General features: G+C 50.4%; 1 protein-coding gene across 1 annotated transcript; it reads left to right on the top strand.

Annotated features, from left to right (window-relative positions):
• The first annotated feature begins 3,554 nt into the window (after nt 1–3,554).
• On the top strand, nt 3,555–16,975 carry ARID3C (AT-rich interaction domain 3C). The gene is made up of 5 exons (XM_087958771.1): nt 3,555–3,734; nt 5,896–6,140; nt 9,740–10,009; nt 11,741–11,830; nt 14,821–16,975. The coding sequence occupies exons 1-5, from the start codon at nt 3,577–3,579 to the stop codon at nt 14,955–14,957; spliced, it is 900 nt and encodes a 299-aa protein (XP_087814897.1). The 5' UTR covers nt 3,555–3,576; the 3' UTR covers nt 14,958–16,975.
• Nucleotides 16,976–18,589: the final 1,614 nt, after the last annotated feature.

Genomic DNA, 18,589 nt, shown 5'->3' on the forward strand with positions numbered 1-18,589 from the left:
GAAGAACAGCTGGAGCCTGTTCCCAGTGTGCGCATGCACAGAGCTGCCAGGAGAAGGGAACAGTTAAGGAACAAGGGCTGACTTGGGAGTAAAGGCCCAGGTGGATGGTGAATGGCCCCTCCCCTAGGGAATAAAAGAGGTGCAAAAGGGGAGGGGGCTTTTGCAGGAAACAATTCATTCATTGCAGCATCTGTGAAGGTCTGCCTGTGCATCTCAGAGACTCGTGCTGAGTCCTTCCTTGTCAGCACTGGGTTTGGAAATAGTTACTTGGCAGCTCTCCAGGCTAGATCAGGGCTGTGCTCCTCATTACACCCTTGGAAGACTGTTTGCCAGGCTTTTGGCTGAATGTGGATGCAAGAAATTCACCTTCGCTGAATAAAAGGGGTTTTGCCAGGACAAAGAGTCCGCTTTGGGCTTTGGGGGGAAGTCAGAACAGATGAGGGGTCCAGAATGTTGATGACTCAAGCTCTGTAAAGGACCTTGGAATACTCACCTCTAATGATCTAAGTGCTAGAGCCCACTGCAACTACATAGCCAAAAAGGCATTAAGAGTTGTTAACCTAATCCTACGTAGCTTTTTCTCTGGTAATATCACACTACTAACCAGAGCATACAAAACATTTGCTAGACCAATACTCGAATACAGTTCATCAGTCTGGAACCCACATTACGTATCTGATATTAGCACAATTGAGAAAGTCCAGAAATATTTCACAAGAAGAGTTCTCCACTCCTCTACTCGTTGCAGAAGACCTTATGCCACCAGACTCGAAATTCTAGACCTAGAAAACATTGAATTACGCCGTCTTCGGTCTGACTTAAGCATGGTATATAAAATCATACATTGCAATGTCCTACCTGTCAATGAATACTTCAGCTTCAACCATAACAACACAAGAGCACACAATAGATACAAACTCAAAGTTAACCGCACCAAACTTGATTGCAGGAAATACGACTTCAGCCACAGAGGGGTCAATGTCTGGAATCCTCTACCTGACTCTGTGGTTTCTTCCCCAAACCCCAAAAACTTTAACCTTAGCCTGTCTACTATTAACCTCACCCCTTTCCTAAGAGGCCTGTAGGGGGCGTGCATAAGCGCACCATCGTGCCTACCGTCCCTGTCCTATTGTTTCTCTTATTCTTCTTTTATTTTTCTTATATGTACCCATTTCATATATTCACAACTATGTATACACTTATACTTATTATCTTGTAAACAATTGGCAAATCAAATAAATCAAATAAATCAAATAAATAAATAAAATGCAGGGATAAAAACCCGGGGAGGGGGGCAGATTTCACACCCTGTTTTGGTTGCTGCTCTCCTCCTTTGTGGAAAGGGGGCGTCCCCCCAAGTCAAGTTGGGGGTCTTGCCTGGTCAGATCTTGAACCTTCGGCTGAATCGCTGAGGCGTGGTGGTGGGCTCTCTCCTGCCCAGAGCCCCCCTCTCCCCAGAGGTCAAGCCCCCTTGGCACCCCACAGCACCCCACTCGGCCCCTGCCCCTCCCAGCATGCAAGTCTTGGCTGGCCACCTTGGATCAGCCGCTAAACTGAAATCAATTCCAATAACCTTCTGGCATCGACAGATTTTCACCGCACATCTAGGGCTAATGAAGAGCCTCTGGGGGTCTCCCGTGGGGGAGAAGCAGGTGGTCTTCGGCACCTGCTGCCTCTCTGGCTGGAAGGAGCGAGGTTCCTCTGGGGTTCCGCTTGCCAGGCTGGAGGGGGAACCAATGGGTGCCAAGCGTTTTGGCTTTGGAGGGGTCCTCGGTGGTGGTGTCAGAGCTTGGTGGTTTCCTGGCTGATGTTTCGTGACCCAACTAGGGAACAGCATCAGGGCTAGGCAGGAAATGTCAGCCAGAAACCCACCAAGGACCCCTCATTTCAAACAATATGAGTGACACCTTTTCTCCTTTAGTTTCCTTTTTCTAAGTTTGTGCCCCTCAACTAAGAAGCCATGCATTTTCTTTCTTTCTTTCTTTCTTTCTTTCTTTCTTTCTTTCTTTCTTTCTTTCTTTCTTTCTTTCTTTCTTTCTTTCTTTCCATCTTACTTTCTATCTATCTTCCTTTTTCTTTCCTTCTCTCTCTCTTTTCTGTTTCCTTCTTCCTTCCTTCCTTCCTTTCTCTTCCTTCCTTATCTCTCTCCCTCCATCCCTTCCTCCTTCTTTCTTTTTCTTTCTTTCTTCCTTCTTTCTCTCTATTTACCTCCCTCTTTCTTTTTCTTTTCTTCTTTTTTCTTCCTTCTCTCTCTCACTCCCTCACTTCATCCATCTTTCTTTTTCTTTCTCTCCCTCCCTCCCTTTCTTTCACTTTCTTTCCCTCCCTCCCTCTTACTTTCTCTCCTTTCTTTCTCTCTCTCTCTCCCTCCTTTCTTTCTTTCTTTCTTTCTTTCTTTCTTTCTTTCTTTCTTTCTTTCTTTCTTTCTTTCTTTCTTTCTTTCTTTCTTTCTTTCTTTCTTTCTTTCTTATCCTCCCTCCCTTCTCCTTCCTTCCTTCCTTCCTTCCTTCCTTCCTTCCTTCCTTCCTTCCTTCCTCCATCCACCATCCATCTATTTATCTGTTTTGATTGCTTATTGTACCCTATGACTATCATTAAGTGTTGTCCTGATGATTCTCGACTCTTGATGAATGTATCCTTACACTGAGAGCATTTGCACCAAGACAAATTTTGTGTGCCCAATCACACTTGGCCAATAAATAATTCATTCCTTCCTTCCTTCCTTCCTTCCTTCCTTCCTTCCTTCCTTCCTTCTTCCTTCCTTCCTTCTTTTCTTTTCTTTTCTTTTCTTTTCTTTTCTTTCTCCCATTCCAACCAATGACTGTGGGTGGCTTGCCATTCAATATGCAATATGTTAAAAAAAAATACATTTACACAACATTGCAGCGCTGGGGGTAGGGTGTGGCTGACTTTTTTTTTAATTAAAAAAAAAATACCGAGCATTTGAAAAACAAATCAGCACAAATCATGGCCTGCTGGGAGATTTTGGGACTTGAAGTCCTCCCATCTTCAAGCAGCCAAGGTGAGAAACATTGATTTGGGTGGCTGCTTCTTAGTGGTGGGTTCAATTTTTTTTTACTACCGGTTCTATGGGTGTGGCATGGCTTGGTGGGCGTGGCAGGGGAAGGATACTGCAAAATCCCCATTCCCTCCCCACCCCCCTAACCTGCTTTCCAGCTCCGCTCTTCTGTGCAGGGCAACCAAATGAGACCCAACTGTGGGAGTGCCTTGGTGGGTGTGGTGTTCTGTGGGCGTGGCTTGGTGGCTTTGTGGGCGTGGCTTTGTGGGCGTGGCAGGGGAAGAATACTGCAAAATCCTCCATTCCCTCCCCACCCCACTAACCTGCTTTCCAGCTCCGTTCTCCTGTGCAGGGCAACCAAAGGAGACCCAGCCAATCAACTGGGATTCAATGGGAGACAGAGAATAGAGAGGGTTGGGTGCCAGTCAGGTTCTTCAGAACCGGTCCGAACTGGCTGAACGCCATCTCTGCTGCTTCTTGTTTAAACCCTTTCCTGTGTGGTGCCCATTTTTCTCCTTCCCTCCCTCCCAGGGACCCCCGTGAACCGGATCCCCATCATGGCCAAGCAAGTGCTGGATCTCTACTCGCTCTATCGGCTGGTGACTGAGAAAGGAGGCCTGGTGGAGGTGATCAACAAGAAGATCTGGCGGGAGATCACCAAAGGCTTGAATTTGCCCACCTCCATCACCAGCGCGGCCTTCACGCTCCGCACACAGTGAGTCACGGCGGCCGGGATGCAGGGTCTGTGCTACGCGGTGGAACACGCTTTAGACATGTTGGCTCAGGATTGGGCCTTGCAGGAAACAAAAGCGGAGGTGTTGAAGGCTGAGGAGAGTGAGGATCTCTTTATACATGGGCATGGAACATAGAATCGTAGGATTCTGGAAGGGACCTTGGAGGTCTTCTAGTCCAACCCCCGCTCAAGCAAGAAGCCCTATGCCATCTTGGACTATGGTTGTCCAGTCTCTTCTTGAAAGCCTTCAGCGATGATGAAGCTCCCACAGCTTCTGAAGGCAACTTCTGTTTCATGGGTTGATTGTCCTCACTGTCATTAAATTCCTCCTTATTTCTAGGTTGAATCTCTCCTTGTTCAGTTTCCATCCATGATTCCTTGTCTGGCCTACAGGACCTTTACAAAAATAGCTTGACCCCCTTTCTCCTCTCTGGGGCAGCCCCTCAAATACTGGAATGCTGCTATTGTCAACTCATAAAACATTTTGTATACACGTTTTATGGTTGACAACAGAAAGAAGGGGGGGATTTTCAAAGAGCAAGCGGCAGTGTGGAATTGAAAGTACATTCCATTCATATTTTCTTCAAAGACTGATTAGATGGCTGAAGCATCTGCTGGGGAAAATATCTAATTGGAGAGCATGATTGATGACTCTGGGCTGTGGACGTTTTTCATTGGATGATACACCCGGAGGGGTGGAGGGAAAGTAGGATCAAGGGTGACAATGAATTACGCATCTCAGAGTTGGCTACGCCCAGGTTAGTGCCGGACAGAGAATGTTACCTTCAAATAAATCCTCTTTAGAGTGGAGTGTGGCCAAAGGCTCATGATTTAATTGGAATAACTGCCGGAACCCTGACAGCTTTCTTGTCTCCCCTGGTCCGTCTCTTCCCTAGACTAGCCAGGCCCAGTTCCTGCAACAGTTCTTGGTATGTTTGAGCCTCCAGTCCCCTCATCATCCTGGTTGCTCTTCTCTGCCCTCTTTCTAGAGCCTCAACATCTTTTTTATAGTGTGGCGACCAACCGCAGTCCTTCTTTTCATTAGACTAGACATCCCCATTTCCTGCAACTGTTCTTTGGATGTTTTAGCCTCCCGTCCCTTAATTTGTTGCTCCTTTCTGCAGAATAAGCAGTGGGGAGGCTGGACTAGAAGACCTCCAAAGTCCCTTCCACCTCTATTATTCTGTGAATTAATCCAGTGGAATGGCTTGCCACTAGTAGTTTTGGGTTCTCCATCACTGGGGATTTTCAAGAAGAGATTGGATAGCCATTGCCCAAGATGGCATGGGGCCTCCTGCTTGAGCAGGGGTTGGAATAGAAGACCTCCAGGTGCTCCATCACTGGAGGTTTCCAACAGGAGACGGGACAGCCATTTGTAATAATATAAGATCTCCTGTTTGAGCAGGGGGTTGGACTAGAAGACCTCCAAAACCCCTTCTGTTGTGGCCCACCAGTGGCCAGTGAAACTGGTGGTAGACTTGGACGGGGAGGAGGTTGAGGAGGAGCAAGGGCCGTCCTGGAGTCTGGGTGAGGCTCGGATGAGGGCTCTGTGTCGGAGGCAGAGATGGGGCCAGGCCGTCCGACAGTTATAAGCTGCCTTCGGAGTTGGAGATCAGTGGGGAAGAAGAACAGCTGGAGCTTGTTCCCAGTGTGCGCATGTGCAGAGCTGCCAGGAGAAGGGAACAGCTAAGGAACAAGGGTCGACTTGGGATTAAAGGCACAGGTGGATGGTGAATGGCCCCTCCCATAGAGAATAAAGAGGAGCGAAAGGGGAATGGTTCTTGCAGGAGGCAATTAGTTCAATTCATTAAGGTGAAGATCTGTTCCTGACTTCTAGCCAAGTCCTTGCTGCTACAGCATGACATTTGGAAGATATTGGCCTGGCAACTCTCCAAGCCTAATCAAGGTGTATCGTTGTGAATGAATCTCATGAAAGTTTGTTTGCTGGGACTTTGCTGGAGAGGAATTCCCTTTCACCGAAATAAAAGTGGTTTTATCGGGACGAGGAGTCGGCTTCCTGATCTTGGGAAGGTCTGGGTCAGAACACCTTCCGTCCCTGTGATCCTATGTTCTATGTCCATGTAGCATCTCAGCCGTGGCGATCGAAAGTGGCCCCTGCCAACCTCTCTGCTTCTCCCCGCAGGTACATGAAGTACCTCTATCCTTACGAATGCGACAAGCGGTGCCTGAGCTCTCCCGGCGAGTTGCAAGCCGCCATCGACAGCAACCGGCGGGAAGGGAGGCGTCAGATGTTCGGGGCCGCCCTGTTCAGCTATTCACCGACAGGCACGCCGGCCACCCTCGCGTCCCCCAAGGTCCCTCTGCCCTCCCTCACCGTCGCCACCCACAACGGGAGCCAGATCGGACAAGCCCGCACCGTCAAAAATGGTGAGGGGTCAGACTGGTTTGGGGTGGGTGGGTGGGAGAGAGAGAGAGGATGTCAGAGCGTTCGCAGCGTGCCTGCAATATTAAACCACCCAGGAGCAGAACACAGCACACAGAGAGACTCAGTCATTTAACTAGTGGTTTATATACAACAGTTACATCTCTATATATATCAAAGCAAAATACCCCTCACGCATCATCACAAAATCTCCAGAACTGTCAAGCCTACAAACTTGGAATTTGGCACGTATGTTCCTCTTGGCTTCTAGGGGCTCACTAAGAAAGGATTTTTCAAAATGACCATCACAGCATTTAGAGCATTTCCTATATTATTAATTATTATTATTATTATTATTATTATTATTATTATTATTATTATTATTATTATTATTATTATTATTATTATTATTAACATGCTCTGATGCTAAGGAGTTCTACTCCCCTCCCAACCTGGAAAAAAATCTCTTCCAAATGCAAAACATGAGCAGAGGAGAGGAAGTTCAGTTTCAGTTTCAGAGCACTGAGCAGCTTTAGTACAGGACAATTGAGCTAAGCCACGCCCAGGCTCCTTGCTGTCTCCTTCTTGCTCACACAGCAAATACTGCTTCAGTTTCCAAACAGCCCTCAATTTCCTCACACCCTGACAGGACACTAGCCAGAGGAATACCGATGGAGGCTGGTAGGCAGAGGCAGAATTTTGTTTTCCTTATTTTCCTCCCCCAAAACTAATCTAAACCCGACCACATAGTTTCGTAGCGAAGCATGGGTATCGAGCTAGTACAGACATATATGTGGTAGGCAAAATACCTTACGAGCAATCTGTCTTCTTAACTCTACATGGAGAACTTCTGCAATGAATGCCGGACACAAGGAGAGAGAACAAGTCCTCTAATGGCTGCCTTTATACAAACACCTCTTAAAGGGACAGAACCCATCCCCAGTCTTAAAGGGAAATACCCATGCTATGCTGATTCATTCTTATTGTATCAGCTTCCTTGCTGGTTGGCTCTTATATCCCAAGACCTTAACAGAGGGTCTCCGGGCGAGTGGGCCAAGGCAGAGCAAGGGCTGAACCTCTGCAGGAAGAGACCCTCTTTTTTGGAGTAAAGGTCGTTCTGATCGACCACAATTTTGGGCCCAACGTTCCTGTGGCTAAGCGAGACGGTTGCTAAGCGAGTCCCTCCTGTTTTTATGACCTTTCTTGCCACTGTTGTTAAGTAAATCTCTGCAGCTGTCATGTTAGTCACACGGTTGTTAAGTGAATGTGGCTTCCCCACTGGCTTGCTGGAAGGTTGCAAAAGGGAATCACATGACTCCGGGGGAACACAGCAACCGTCATAAATACGAGTCACTTGCCAAGAGGCCAAATTTTGACTGCGGCAAGGCTGCAGTGATCTTAAGCAGGGGTTGCCAACCTTTTGGACCTCAGGGACCATCAAACCAATAATTTTAAATCCCGCGGACCAGAGACCCTGGGAAAATCCCCCAAAAAGTCTGCAGGAAAATCCCCCACCCCCTTTTCCTACCGATCGATCGTTCTTTATTTGGGATCGCAGGATACCGTCTCCAGCTCCGTTCTCAGGGGGAGAGGAAGAGAGAGAGAGACTTTTGGCTTCATGCAAGGAAAGCAGCAGAAGCCGCAGAAGTCTTTCTTTCTCTCCCCCCAAACACCGCCAGAAATGAGTCTTTGCAGCCTCTTGGAGCAGGAGGCCTTGCAGGGTCCCAAAGACTCATTTCTGGCAGAGTTTGGGGAGAGAAAGAAAGACTTTGCTGTTTTACTTGCATGCAGCCAAAAGCAGAAGAAGAAAAGCGGAAAGAAGCAGCCCGGTGGCCAGGCCAGGCGCGTGGGTCAAGTGGGTCAAGTTCCCCCTCTGCCCTTTCCCCCCTCCCCTCACTACCTCATTTTATTTGAAATGCAAGCGACACAAGCCCTGTGTTCCCATGGGCCATGTGGGAGGCGCAGCCTTGTGTTCCTGCCCAGCCTGGATTAATTGCTTTGGGGGGGGACATTTCTCTGCGGACCACCAACATTTTCTCACGAACCACCAGTGGTCCCTGGCCCACTGGTTAGCGACCACTGGTCTTAAGCATGAAAAAGGATCATTGGTCCCTTTTTCAGTAGTGTCGTAACTTTGAACCGTCATTAAACAAGTGGCCATTAAGTCTTGTCTTAAATCTCTTGATTCACCCGTCCCGATTTTCCCTCCAGCGGCCAATATTGGCGTGAAAACCTTCTGGATCAAATCACTTCTTTCTAAACTAAATCTAACCTCAAGAAAGGACCTCAAGGAGAAGAAAAACCTGCATTGACTGTTTTTGATCTGTTTTAATTGCATTTCAGGATGTTCCTTGATAAAGGCTTGGCCCTGAATGCAACAAAGAAGAAAGAAACTTGGAAAAGGACAGTCTGGGCTTTATCCCTTTGCAAACCCATTTTTTTTTCCTGGCAGCCTTCAAAGGAACGCCAAAGCTATAGTCTGCTCCTTTCTGGATGCACCAGCCCCCCCTCCATGCTTGCTGGCTGGGGTAGTGGCTTATTGGAGCTGTGGTTCGACACATCTGGGGAAGGGCCCATATTTTTCAACCTTTTTCTTTTTCTCAGCACAACAGACTAATTGATAGAAGGGGATATTTGTAAATCAGGGGGAACTCTGATGCCCTCTGAGTTGGGTGATTTCCTTGCAGACGTTTCATGACCCAACTAGGGAATTTCATCAGGGCTAGAAGGGAGGGGTTTTTGCTCTCTATTCTTGGTCGGTTACTAAGTCAGTAAACAACAGCCTAAACATTGGAGCACCAAGACCACTCCCACCAACATTGGGAGGTGGGGCAAGCCAGTAGTACATAAATAGATAGAGATGCGTAGATAGATGAATAGATGATTGATTGATTGATAAATAACAGTATAATAGAGTTGAAAGGGAGTTTGGAGGTTTGCTTAAACAGGAAATCAAACCAAATTATGATAGATGGATGGATAGATAGATAGATAGACAGACAGACAGACAGACAGATGATAGATAGATAGATAGATAGATAGATAGATAGATAGATAGATAGATAGATAGATGATAGGTAGATAGATAGATAACTACAGATAAGTAGCTAGATACAAATAGATCAATACATGATTGACAGAGGATAGATAATGCTGTATATAGTTATAGACAGACAGATAAATGATAGAAAATATAGATGATAGGTGAGAGAATAGATGTATAGGATGATGAAGAATGGTCAGATAGAAGACGATATGATGATAATGATGATAGATAGATAGATAGATAGATAGATAGACAGATAGACAGATAGATAGATAGATGTGATAGATAAATTGTGATAGATAGATACAGTAGATAGATACAAAGATAGACAGACAGACAGCTGATAAATGGAAATAGAACTGACGGATAGATGATAGTTAGATGATAGATGGATAGATAATAGATACATCTGGGAACGGCCCATCCCATAGATAGATAGATAGATGAGATAGATAGATATAGATAGCCATGATGTTCTTAGAGAGTCCCTGCACCTTTAATTGCCCTCTGTTGACTCCTCCTCCTCCTCCTCCTCTTCCTCCCCCTCCCCTCTTGCAGAAGACAGCCTCCTGTCTGCTGGGGTGCCCAGCCGCATCGCCATCCCCGTCAGCCTAGCTGGGCATCACCTGGTAGCAGCACAGGCCGCTGCGTCCCAGGCAGCCGCCCTGGAGCAGTTGCGGGAGAAGCTGGAGACCAGCGAGCCCCCAGAGAAGAAGATGGCGCTGGTGGCCGAAGAGCAGCAGCGCCTGGTCCAGCAGGCCCTTCAGCAGAACCTCTTGGCCATGGCCTCCCAGTTCCCGGTCAACATCAAGGTCAACAGCCGCGGAGGTGGGTTCCCTCATCCATCAGTTTCGGGGGGTGGAGAAGGTCTCCGTTGAGTTCCGCATTGGCCCGAGGGCACCTGGGAAGGGTAGGTGGGTGGGTGGGAGGCTGAGCAATCTATTGTTCTCACCTAGGCGTCCCCAACAGCACGAAGCCGACTCCCCCGTCCCGATAAACCCCTTTTATTTAGTTTACGGGGAATTCCTCCCCGGCAAAGTCTCAGCCAACAGTCTTTCAAGATAGTTCACAATTACAGACCTTGGAGAGTTGCTAGGCTAATGTCTTTCAGACGCCATACTGTAGCAGACAATACTCGGCAAGAATGCAGGAGCAGATCTTCACCCACTAATTGTCTCCTGCAAACCCCACTCCCCTTTCGCTCCTCTTTATTCCCTACGGGAGGGGCCATTCACCATCCACCTGAGCCTTTACTTCTTTAACTGTTCCCTTCTCCTGGCAGCTCTGTGCATGCGCACACTGGGAACAGGCTCCAGCTGTTCTTCTTCCCCACTGAACTCTGACTCCGAAGGCAGCTGATAACTGTCAGATGGCCCTGGCGTCATCTCTGCCTCTGACGCAAAGCCCTTGTCCGAGCCTTCCCCAGACTCCAGGACTGGCCCAGGTTCCTCCCCAACCTCCTCACTATCCGATTCTGCCTCCAGCTCCATTGGCCGCTGGCGGGCTACATCTATTCCTACCAGGCCGATCGCCATTCCCCAGTTCTCTGCACTCTCTGTGGGAAAAAATAATTAATTCAGGGATGGTTGGAGAGCAACCATTCCAGTTGGGCAGAAGGTTCAAGCAGAGACATCGCCTGGACTCATTACGTAAACACAAAGAGGGCAAGGGTTGACCCTCCCAAATACTTTTGAGCCTTATCTGATCTTTTCCAGGTGAAAGCCGGCTGGCCTGGGGAAGATTCCTGTATTATAGGCAGTAATCAATAAAGTAGCTGGTGTCAGGGTTCCAAGTAACACATCGGTTCTAACCAAGGCTTCCCCAAACCATAATTAAGCACAAGCTTAGTTAAAACAACTCTTGTTTTTCTTCAGTGCTGGGAATTATTTTTATTCCCAGCTGGTAATGAGTCCCAAACAGTCCCTCGAGATAAGCACCCACCTTTCTCTCCTTTGAATTGCTGCCAACAACTAAAGTGCCAAATGAACTGTAAAAAAAACCAACCGAAGCACAAAGTCCACACAGAGCTTCAAGGTTTAATCTGAAATGATTGAATGACTTTGCTTCCTGCAAAGGTTTCCTCATCTTGGCCTGACTTTTATCCCTTATGGGAGGGGCAATCACCTCCCAGCCTCACTCCCGAGTCGCCCCTTTTGTTTCAGCTGCTCTTGCCTTCCAGCAGCTCTGTGCACATGCGCACTGGGAACAGGCTCCCCTTGTTCCTCTTCCTCGCTGCTGCCAGACTCCGGAGGCTCCAGAGGCAGCACCCCACTCCCAAATGGTCCTGGCCCCATCTCCGCATCGGAGGCAGGACCCTTGTCTGAGTCCTCTCCAGACTCCCTGACTGGTCCCCATTCTTCCCCACTGTCCGATTCCGCTGCGGTCTGCCCCGGCTGCCGGCGAACCACAACAACACCCACAGCAATGATATTTCCAGTAACGCTATTCCTTGAGGAATCTACCTGCCTCGGAGTTTTGCCAGCTATGGGTCTATTTACTTGGGACCCTAACCCTTCCGTTGCTCTGCCTTCCTCATTCCCCTTCCCTGTTTCCTTCCAGATGACAGACAGGAGGCGGCACTGAACCTGTCCACCAACGGCATTAGCAGCATCAACATGTCGATAGAAATCAACGGCGTTGTCTACACAGGTAAAGAGTCCTTCCGCCTCTTTGGGTGAACGCAGGCTGCAAATCCAGAGGGGTTTTCTGATCCTGGGGACAGGATACCGGGAGAAGTAGTATCTTGAGGAGTAGCTAGCTTTGGAAGAGAAGAGATGACTTGTGGGGCGAGCCGGTTCCAGGGTCAACCCATTTTTTTTCTGGCTTAGCACAAAAGCAGAGTTTCTTTCCCAGCCTCCGGAGTTTTTAGGATGAGCGGCTGGCTGGGGAAATCTGGGAGTTGAAGTCCAGGTGCCTCGAAGATTGCAAGCTGGGAATCCATGGTGACTCCATGGCCCGTTGGTTTAGTTGGGGGGCATATATTGGGGGAAGGGTACCTTCCATAACCAGGTTAAGCAAGGCAGCATAAATAAGAGCCAGGTTAGTGTAGATGATAAAGGCCCTTCGGTTAAACTCTTCAGCTTAGAAACTGTGGCTTCTAGTCTTGCTTTAGGCACAAAGCCAGATAGGTGATCTTCAGCCAGCCACTTTTGCTGTACTCTAGGACAGGGGTCCTCAACCACCGGGCCACGGACCGGTCCCAGTCCGTGGAGCACTCTGTACCGGGCCGCAAAGAAAAAAAATGGCGGCTTTCTTCACCTTAGGTGAATCCTGCTGGGATCGGGGATCAAGGACACAAATGAGAGAAGGGGAGGGAGGAAGCAACGAAGCCTGTCCTGCTCTCTGGCTCAGCAGCTTCGGTTTCCTCCAGCCTCATTCCTCTCTCAGTCGCTCTCTCGCTGCTCCACCAGCCGAGGAAGAAACTGCTTCAAAGAAGCCGGGGAGGTGGCTTTTCCTGTGCCGCAGCTCCTCCAAAGTGCCGTTCACCCCCACACCCGCCTGCCCGCAGCGCGATTCAGCCCAGTGCTTCGTTCTGCCTGCCTGCCTGTCTCGTTGTTTGGGAGCAGCTTCGGCTGAGAATAATAACTATTCGCCTCTTTTTATCAGCAGAAGCTGCTCCAAAACAAAGGCAGGCAGGCAGGCAGGCGGGCAGAACGGAGCACTGTGGATTGAACTGCGTGCGGCGGCGGGTGGGGGTGAACGGGCGCTCGGAGGAGCTGCGGCAACAGGAAAAGCCACCACCACCACCCCGGTTTCTTTGAAGCAGTTTCTTCCTGGGCTGGTGGAGGAGCGAGAAGCACTGAGAGAGGACGAGGCAGACACCTGAGGGAGGGAGGGAGACACCTGAGGGATGGGGCTGAGGGAGGCAGGGCCGAGAGCCGTGGGCTGCCGCCGCCCAGCGCTCAGTTTTGAAGGCGCTCCACAGCCCGGCGCAGTTCCTGAATCTGCAGCTGAAACCCTCCGTTTAAATGTCCCAATAGAAGAGAATATCTGTCGCTCAGGGTTGCAATGAGGAGGCATTGGCGCTCCCTGAACTTGGTGGTTTGCTGGCAGACGTTTTATTACCCGACTAGGTAACAACATCAGGCGTTACCTAGTCAGGTAATGAAACGCGTCTGCAAACCACCAAACTCGACCGGTCCTTGAAAAAGTGTTTCTGCGTGAAACTGGTCCCTGGTACAAAAAGGTTGGGGACCACTGGGCTAGGAAAGAGGCAATGGCAAATCAACATTGGCAAGAAAGGTACAGGGACTTCTGCCAGCCAGCCTTTGAGAATTAAATGGTGCCAATGAAGGGTAATATTTGTAGCTCAGGGTCGAAATAAAGAGTCCACAGTCCTCTCTGAGCTTTGGTTGTTTTCTTGCAGACATTTCTTTACCCAACTAGGTAACATCATCAGTGCTGGAAGGGAGAGGAGGAGGGGGAGGGGAGGAGGAGAACTGTGGGGGTCCTTGGTGCTCTCGGAGCTTGGTTGTTGGAAGATGTTTCATAACCTAACAAGGTAACATCGGTGCTAGAAGGGAGGAGGGTTTAGGGGGAGGAGGAGGCGGAAGGAAGGAAGGAAGGAAGGAAGGAAGGAAGGAAGGAAGGAAGGAAGGAAGGAAGGAAGGAAGGAAGGAAGGACTGTGGGGTCCTTGGTGCTCTCTGAGCTTGGTTGTTCGAAGATGTTTCATAACCTAACAAGGTAACATCGGTGCTAGAAGGGAGGAAGGTTTAGGGGAGGAGGAGGAAGGGGAAAGGAAGGAAGGAAGGAAGGAAGGAAGGAAGGAAGGAGAGAAAAGAATAGAGGGAGGAGGAAAAAGGGGAGGGAGCAGGAGGAAGGAAGGAAGGAGAGAAAATAATAGAGGGAGGAGAAAAAGGGAGGGAGCAGGAGGAAGGAAGGAAGGAAGGAAGGAAGGAAGGAGAGAAAAGAAAAGAGGGAGGAGAAAAAAGGGAGGGAGCAGGAGGAAGGAAGGAAGAAAGAGGGAGGGAGGGGAGGGAAGGGAAGAAGGGAGGGGAGGGAGGGAGGGAGGGAGGAAGGAGGAAGGAAGGAAAGAAGGAAGGAAAGAAGAAGGAAGGAAGGAAGGAAGGGGAGGGAGGGAGGGAGGGAAGGGAAGAAGGGAGGGAGGGAGGAAGGAGGAAGGAAGGAAAGAAGGAAGGAAAGAAGGAAGGAAAGGGGAGGGAGGGGAGGGAGGGAAGAAGGAAGAAGGGAGGGAGGAAGGAAGGAAGGAAGGAGAGAAAAAGAATAGAGGGAGGAGAAAAAAGGAGGGAGGGAGCAGGAGGAAGGGGGAAGGAAGGAAGGAAGGAAGGAAGGAAGGAAGGAAGGAAGGAAGGAAGGAAGGAAGGAATGTGCTCTCTGAGCTTGGTTGTTTTCTTACCAATGTTTCATGTCCCAAACTAGGTAACATCACCAGTGCGAGAAGGGGGGTTTGCAGAGAGGAGGAGGAAGAGGAGGACTGTGGGGTCCTTGGTGGTCTCTGAACTTGGCAGTTTTCTTGTAGATGTTTCATGACCCAACTAGGGAACATCATCAGTGCTAGAAGGAGCTGAAATTCAGGGGTGGGCTTCCAGAGAGCAGCCCCTGGATTTGGGCAGGTGGGAGCCACAGCTGTTGTGTGTGTTGATCACCTCCGACCTCAGCACCTCTCTCGTTCCAACAGGCGTGTTGTTTGCCAGGCGATCGGCCCTCCTGGGCGCTGCGGGAGGCACCCACAGCCACGCCACCACAGGGATGCCACCGAGCCCACTGTTCTCCGCCACGTCTCGGGGACGTGCTCCGGCCAGCACCTCGCCCTGAGAGGAGAAGCCCTGCAGCCTGTCCTCCACCCCCTCGGACAACGGCCTCCACTCCTCTATCCTGCGTGGGGACCTTGAAGGGGGCATCTGTGTTCTGGGTTCAGGGTGGCAAAGGGGTGAGCCCCCCTCCCAGGCCCCCAGCTCTGGAGGGGCTTGGAAAGGGACTTTGGGGCAGGATGACGAGACACTGTTGGCACTGAGGAGGAGGAGGAGGTGGTAGAGGGAGCTGATTATTCAGTGGAATGGTTTTTGCCTCCAGACATTGTGGGTGCACCATTCCTGGAGGTCTTCAAGGTGAAATTAGACAGCCATTGGTCTGAAATGGTGTAGAGTCTCCTGCTCAAGCGGTGGGCTGGACTAGAAGACCTCCAAGGCCCCTTCCAACTCTGGTTTTCTATGAATCGGTGGAACGGCAGAAGTTGTGGCTGCTGCATCCCTGGAGGCCTTCCAAGAAGAGATTGAGTAATTTTGTTATTCTGGAGCCATGGTGGAGCTAGCAAACGGCTTCTTCACTTGCATTGATTTCCTTGGTTGTGGTTGGAATGATGGGCGCCAGTTGGGTTCCTCCGAGGACTTGATGGTGGTTAGAAGTCTTCAACTGGAAACGGGGTTCTCCACCATTCCCTGACCAGGCATAGGTCCATGCCCTTAACACGCTTCTTCCGTTTCCCAGTCTTCACCACCACAGGGTCCTACCTCAATCTTGATTTTGTACACCCACCAATTCTTCTTCGCACACTCACCCCTAGGGTCCATGGCTCAGCCCAACGGCGGTTGGGAGGGGTGGCCAGTCCCAACCAAATCGAAGGTCTTGGGGAAGGCACAGCTGTGTGAGTGTGGCAGTGGGGTGATTAGAACTCCTCTCTTGGATAGACCCAATACGGATGGAAAAAGGGTTAGAAGATCAGCAGGACTTATGAAGCTCCTATGGGATGGACCAAGGCAAGGAGGAGGCTTGTTAAAGAGAGGTCCAATCTAGAAGTGAGGAGAAACGCCCTCACAGTGAGAACAATTTCATCACAACAAGAGTTGTGGCTGATCCATCACCGGAGGTCTTGAAAACCCTCCAGAAAGCCCAACCCAACCCCAACAGACTGGACCCCCATTGGACCAGAATGGTATAAGGTCTCCTGCCTTGAGTAGGGAGTTGGACTAGAAGACCTCTGAGGTCCCCTCTGAGCCAATGACTCTGGCAGAAGGTGGAAAGTTTGAGGTGAAGAAGGTTGGATAACCGTTTGCCTTAAATGGCATAGGGTTTCCTGCTTGGGCAGGGGGTTGGACTAGAAGACCTCCGAGTTCCCACCCAACTCTGTCCTTCTGTCAAGGCAGGGAGACTGCGTGAGTGGGACAGGCCAGTCGAGAGAGGATTGGGGTGCGGAGAGCAGGTTTGAGGGTCGACTGCTCTTGCTCCCATCAAAACTGCCTTCGCCTGGCTCAGAGGACGCCGTTCTCACTCTTGTTCCAACTCAACCCTCTCTTCCTCTCCACGTTCCTCCTGTCCCATGTTGCCCTCCCTACAGACACAACCGAACCCCCCATTTCTCGGTGTGATGACCCAAAGGGGCGTGGCACAAAAATAACAAAGTCACCAAAGTAGAATAAATTCTCTTTAATGCCTCCAACATGGGCCCCAAGGTCCAATTATCCTCGGCTGGAGATCAAACTCTTCCAAAAACAGTCTACAAAGGGAAGAAAGGCAGTTCGAATCCAAAGGAAAGATAATTAGAAATAATAAAAAAAAACCCAACACAAACCACACTGAAGTAATTAACACGGCAGGCCAGGATGATAAATTGCAGACTTCCACAAGATAACGCAGCACCCACAGTTGGGAGGAAGCCAAATCCAAGCCTTGACCAAAATAATGCACTCTTTGATTCCAGCAAGGAGCTGTGTGCAAACGCCCCACTTATACCCTGTTCTCCCAGCTGCATCTAATGAAAGGGATCAGGGCCTTTTTCTCTCCCATAAGCCATGTTGCTCCCTTCTCCGTTCCTCCCTGTGTGCCCTAGGATGAAGAGGGGGTGTCCCTGGGTCTTCCTTTGAATGCCCAGCCGGACTGCGCCCTTCCCCAGTTTCTTCCACAGCCACCGGAGCCACACTCCCACTCCCTGTCAGCTGCTCGACCCCCCCTCCCCTGGAATCAGACGCCAACAAGGGCACGACACTCGGGTTGCACTTTCATGACGTTGCTTGGAGGGATGGGGTTGGGTGGGGACAACCCCTTGGGGTGTTGAGGCAGCCCTTGGGGTTTGGGGTGGGAAGGGGTTGTGTCTCCTTGGGAATCAGCGGGTTCTGGGGGTGGGTTGGCTGGGGGGACGGCGGGGGACCCAACTTGTGTCTCTTTTGTGCTAGTGCAGAATGTCAACGTACCAAAGAAGGGAAGTGATTTCATCTACCTCATGTTCTTTCAGATGTGCCAAGGGGAGGGGGTGGGGGTGGGGGAGAGGAGGGGGCTCCTGGGAGCTGGGACTTGGGGGGTTTTCAACCCACAGCTGTCTATGCTGCCACGCAGAGTGCAGAACTGCCGCGCCAGCCGATCCAAACTGTCCTCCCCCCAGCAACGGGAAAGGATCGTACGCTTGACCAAAGACGAGAGCCCTTCGCTGGGCCTCCTTGCACAACCACCCGCCGTGCTCAAATATGGCACGGCCGGACCTCTGGGGACCACGACGGACCACGACGATGCGGCTCCATCAAAGGGCCCGCAGGCAGAGCCGTCTCTGGAGATGGACATTATTACGGAGCCTGCAGAGGACGCTTTGTGGACTTCGTGGGGTTTTCCGCTCTTGTACCAAAGATTGGACTCACTGGGCACTTGGCTTTCCCGGGGAAGGGAAGGAGGAAGGAAGCAGGGGAGGGGGAGGGAGGCCTTTTCTCCATCCTTCGGGGTCTTTCCAACTTTCTCAGTTTCTTCCTTTTCGGTGTTCGGCTGGTGGGGTTCACTTTTCCCACCCTGGTGTAATTCCTGCGTTCTCCTCTCTCTCTCATGCCCTTCCTTCCTCTCCCTCCCTCCTCTCTCTTTCCTTCTCCCTCCCTCTCCCTCATTCCCTCCCTCTCCACCCTCTTCTTTCCCTCCCTCTCCCTGTTTTCCACCCTCTTCCTCCCTCCCTCTCCCTGTCTCCCTCTCCCACTCTTCCTACCTCTCCTTCCCCTCTCTGTCACCCCCTCTATCTTCCACACTCTTCCTCCCTCCCTTCTCCCTCTCCATTTCTCCGTCCCTCCCCTGTCTCCATCTCCCACTCTTCCTACCTCTCCCTTCCCTCTCTGTCACTCCCTCTATCACTCCCTCTATCTTCCACACTCTTCCTCCCTCCCTTCTCCCTCTCCATTTCTCCGTCCCTCCCTCTCCCTGTCTCCCTCCTATCTTCCACACTCTTCCTCCCTCCCTTCTCCCTCTCCATTTCTCCGTCCCTCCCTCTCCCTGTCTCCGTCTCCCTCTTTCTCCCTCCATATCTCTTCCTCTCTCCCTCTCCCTCCCTTTCCCTTATCCTGTCACTCTCTCTATCTTCCACTCTCTTCCTCCCTCCGTTCTTTTCCCTATCCATTTCTCCCTCTCTCTCCCTTCCTCTCTCCATGCCTCCCTTTCCCTGTCTACATCTCCCCTCTTTCTCCCTTCCCCTCCCTTCCCCT

Source organism: Notechis scutatus, chromosome 2 (assembly GCF_049901735.1).
Source record: "Notechis scutatus isolate UNSWTSFEM ecotype Mainland chromosome 2, rNotScu1.2, whole genome shotgun sequence".
Classification (NCBI taxonomy): Eukaryota; Metazoa; Chordata; class Lepidosauria; order Squamata; family Elapidae; genus Notechis; species Notechis scutatus.

Bases quoted from the DNA above. Each gene is read 5' to 3' on its own strand.
- ARID3C (XM_087958771.1), top strand. From the start codon at position 3,577: ATGGCCAAGCAAGTGCTGGATCTCTACTCGCTCTATCGGCTGGTGACT. The intron at 3,735-5,895 runs GTGAGTCACGGC...TTCTCCCCGCAG, and splicing joins GCCTTCACGCTCCGCACACA to GTACATGAAGTACCTCTATC. The intron at 10,010-11,740 runs GTGGGTTCCCTC...GTTTCCTTCCAG, and splicing joins CAAGGTCAACAGCCGCGGAG to ATGACAGACAGGAGGCGGCA.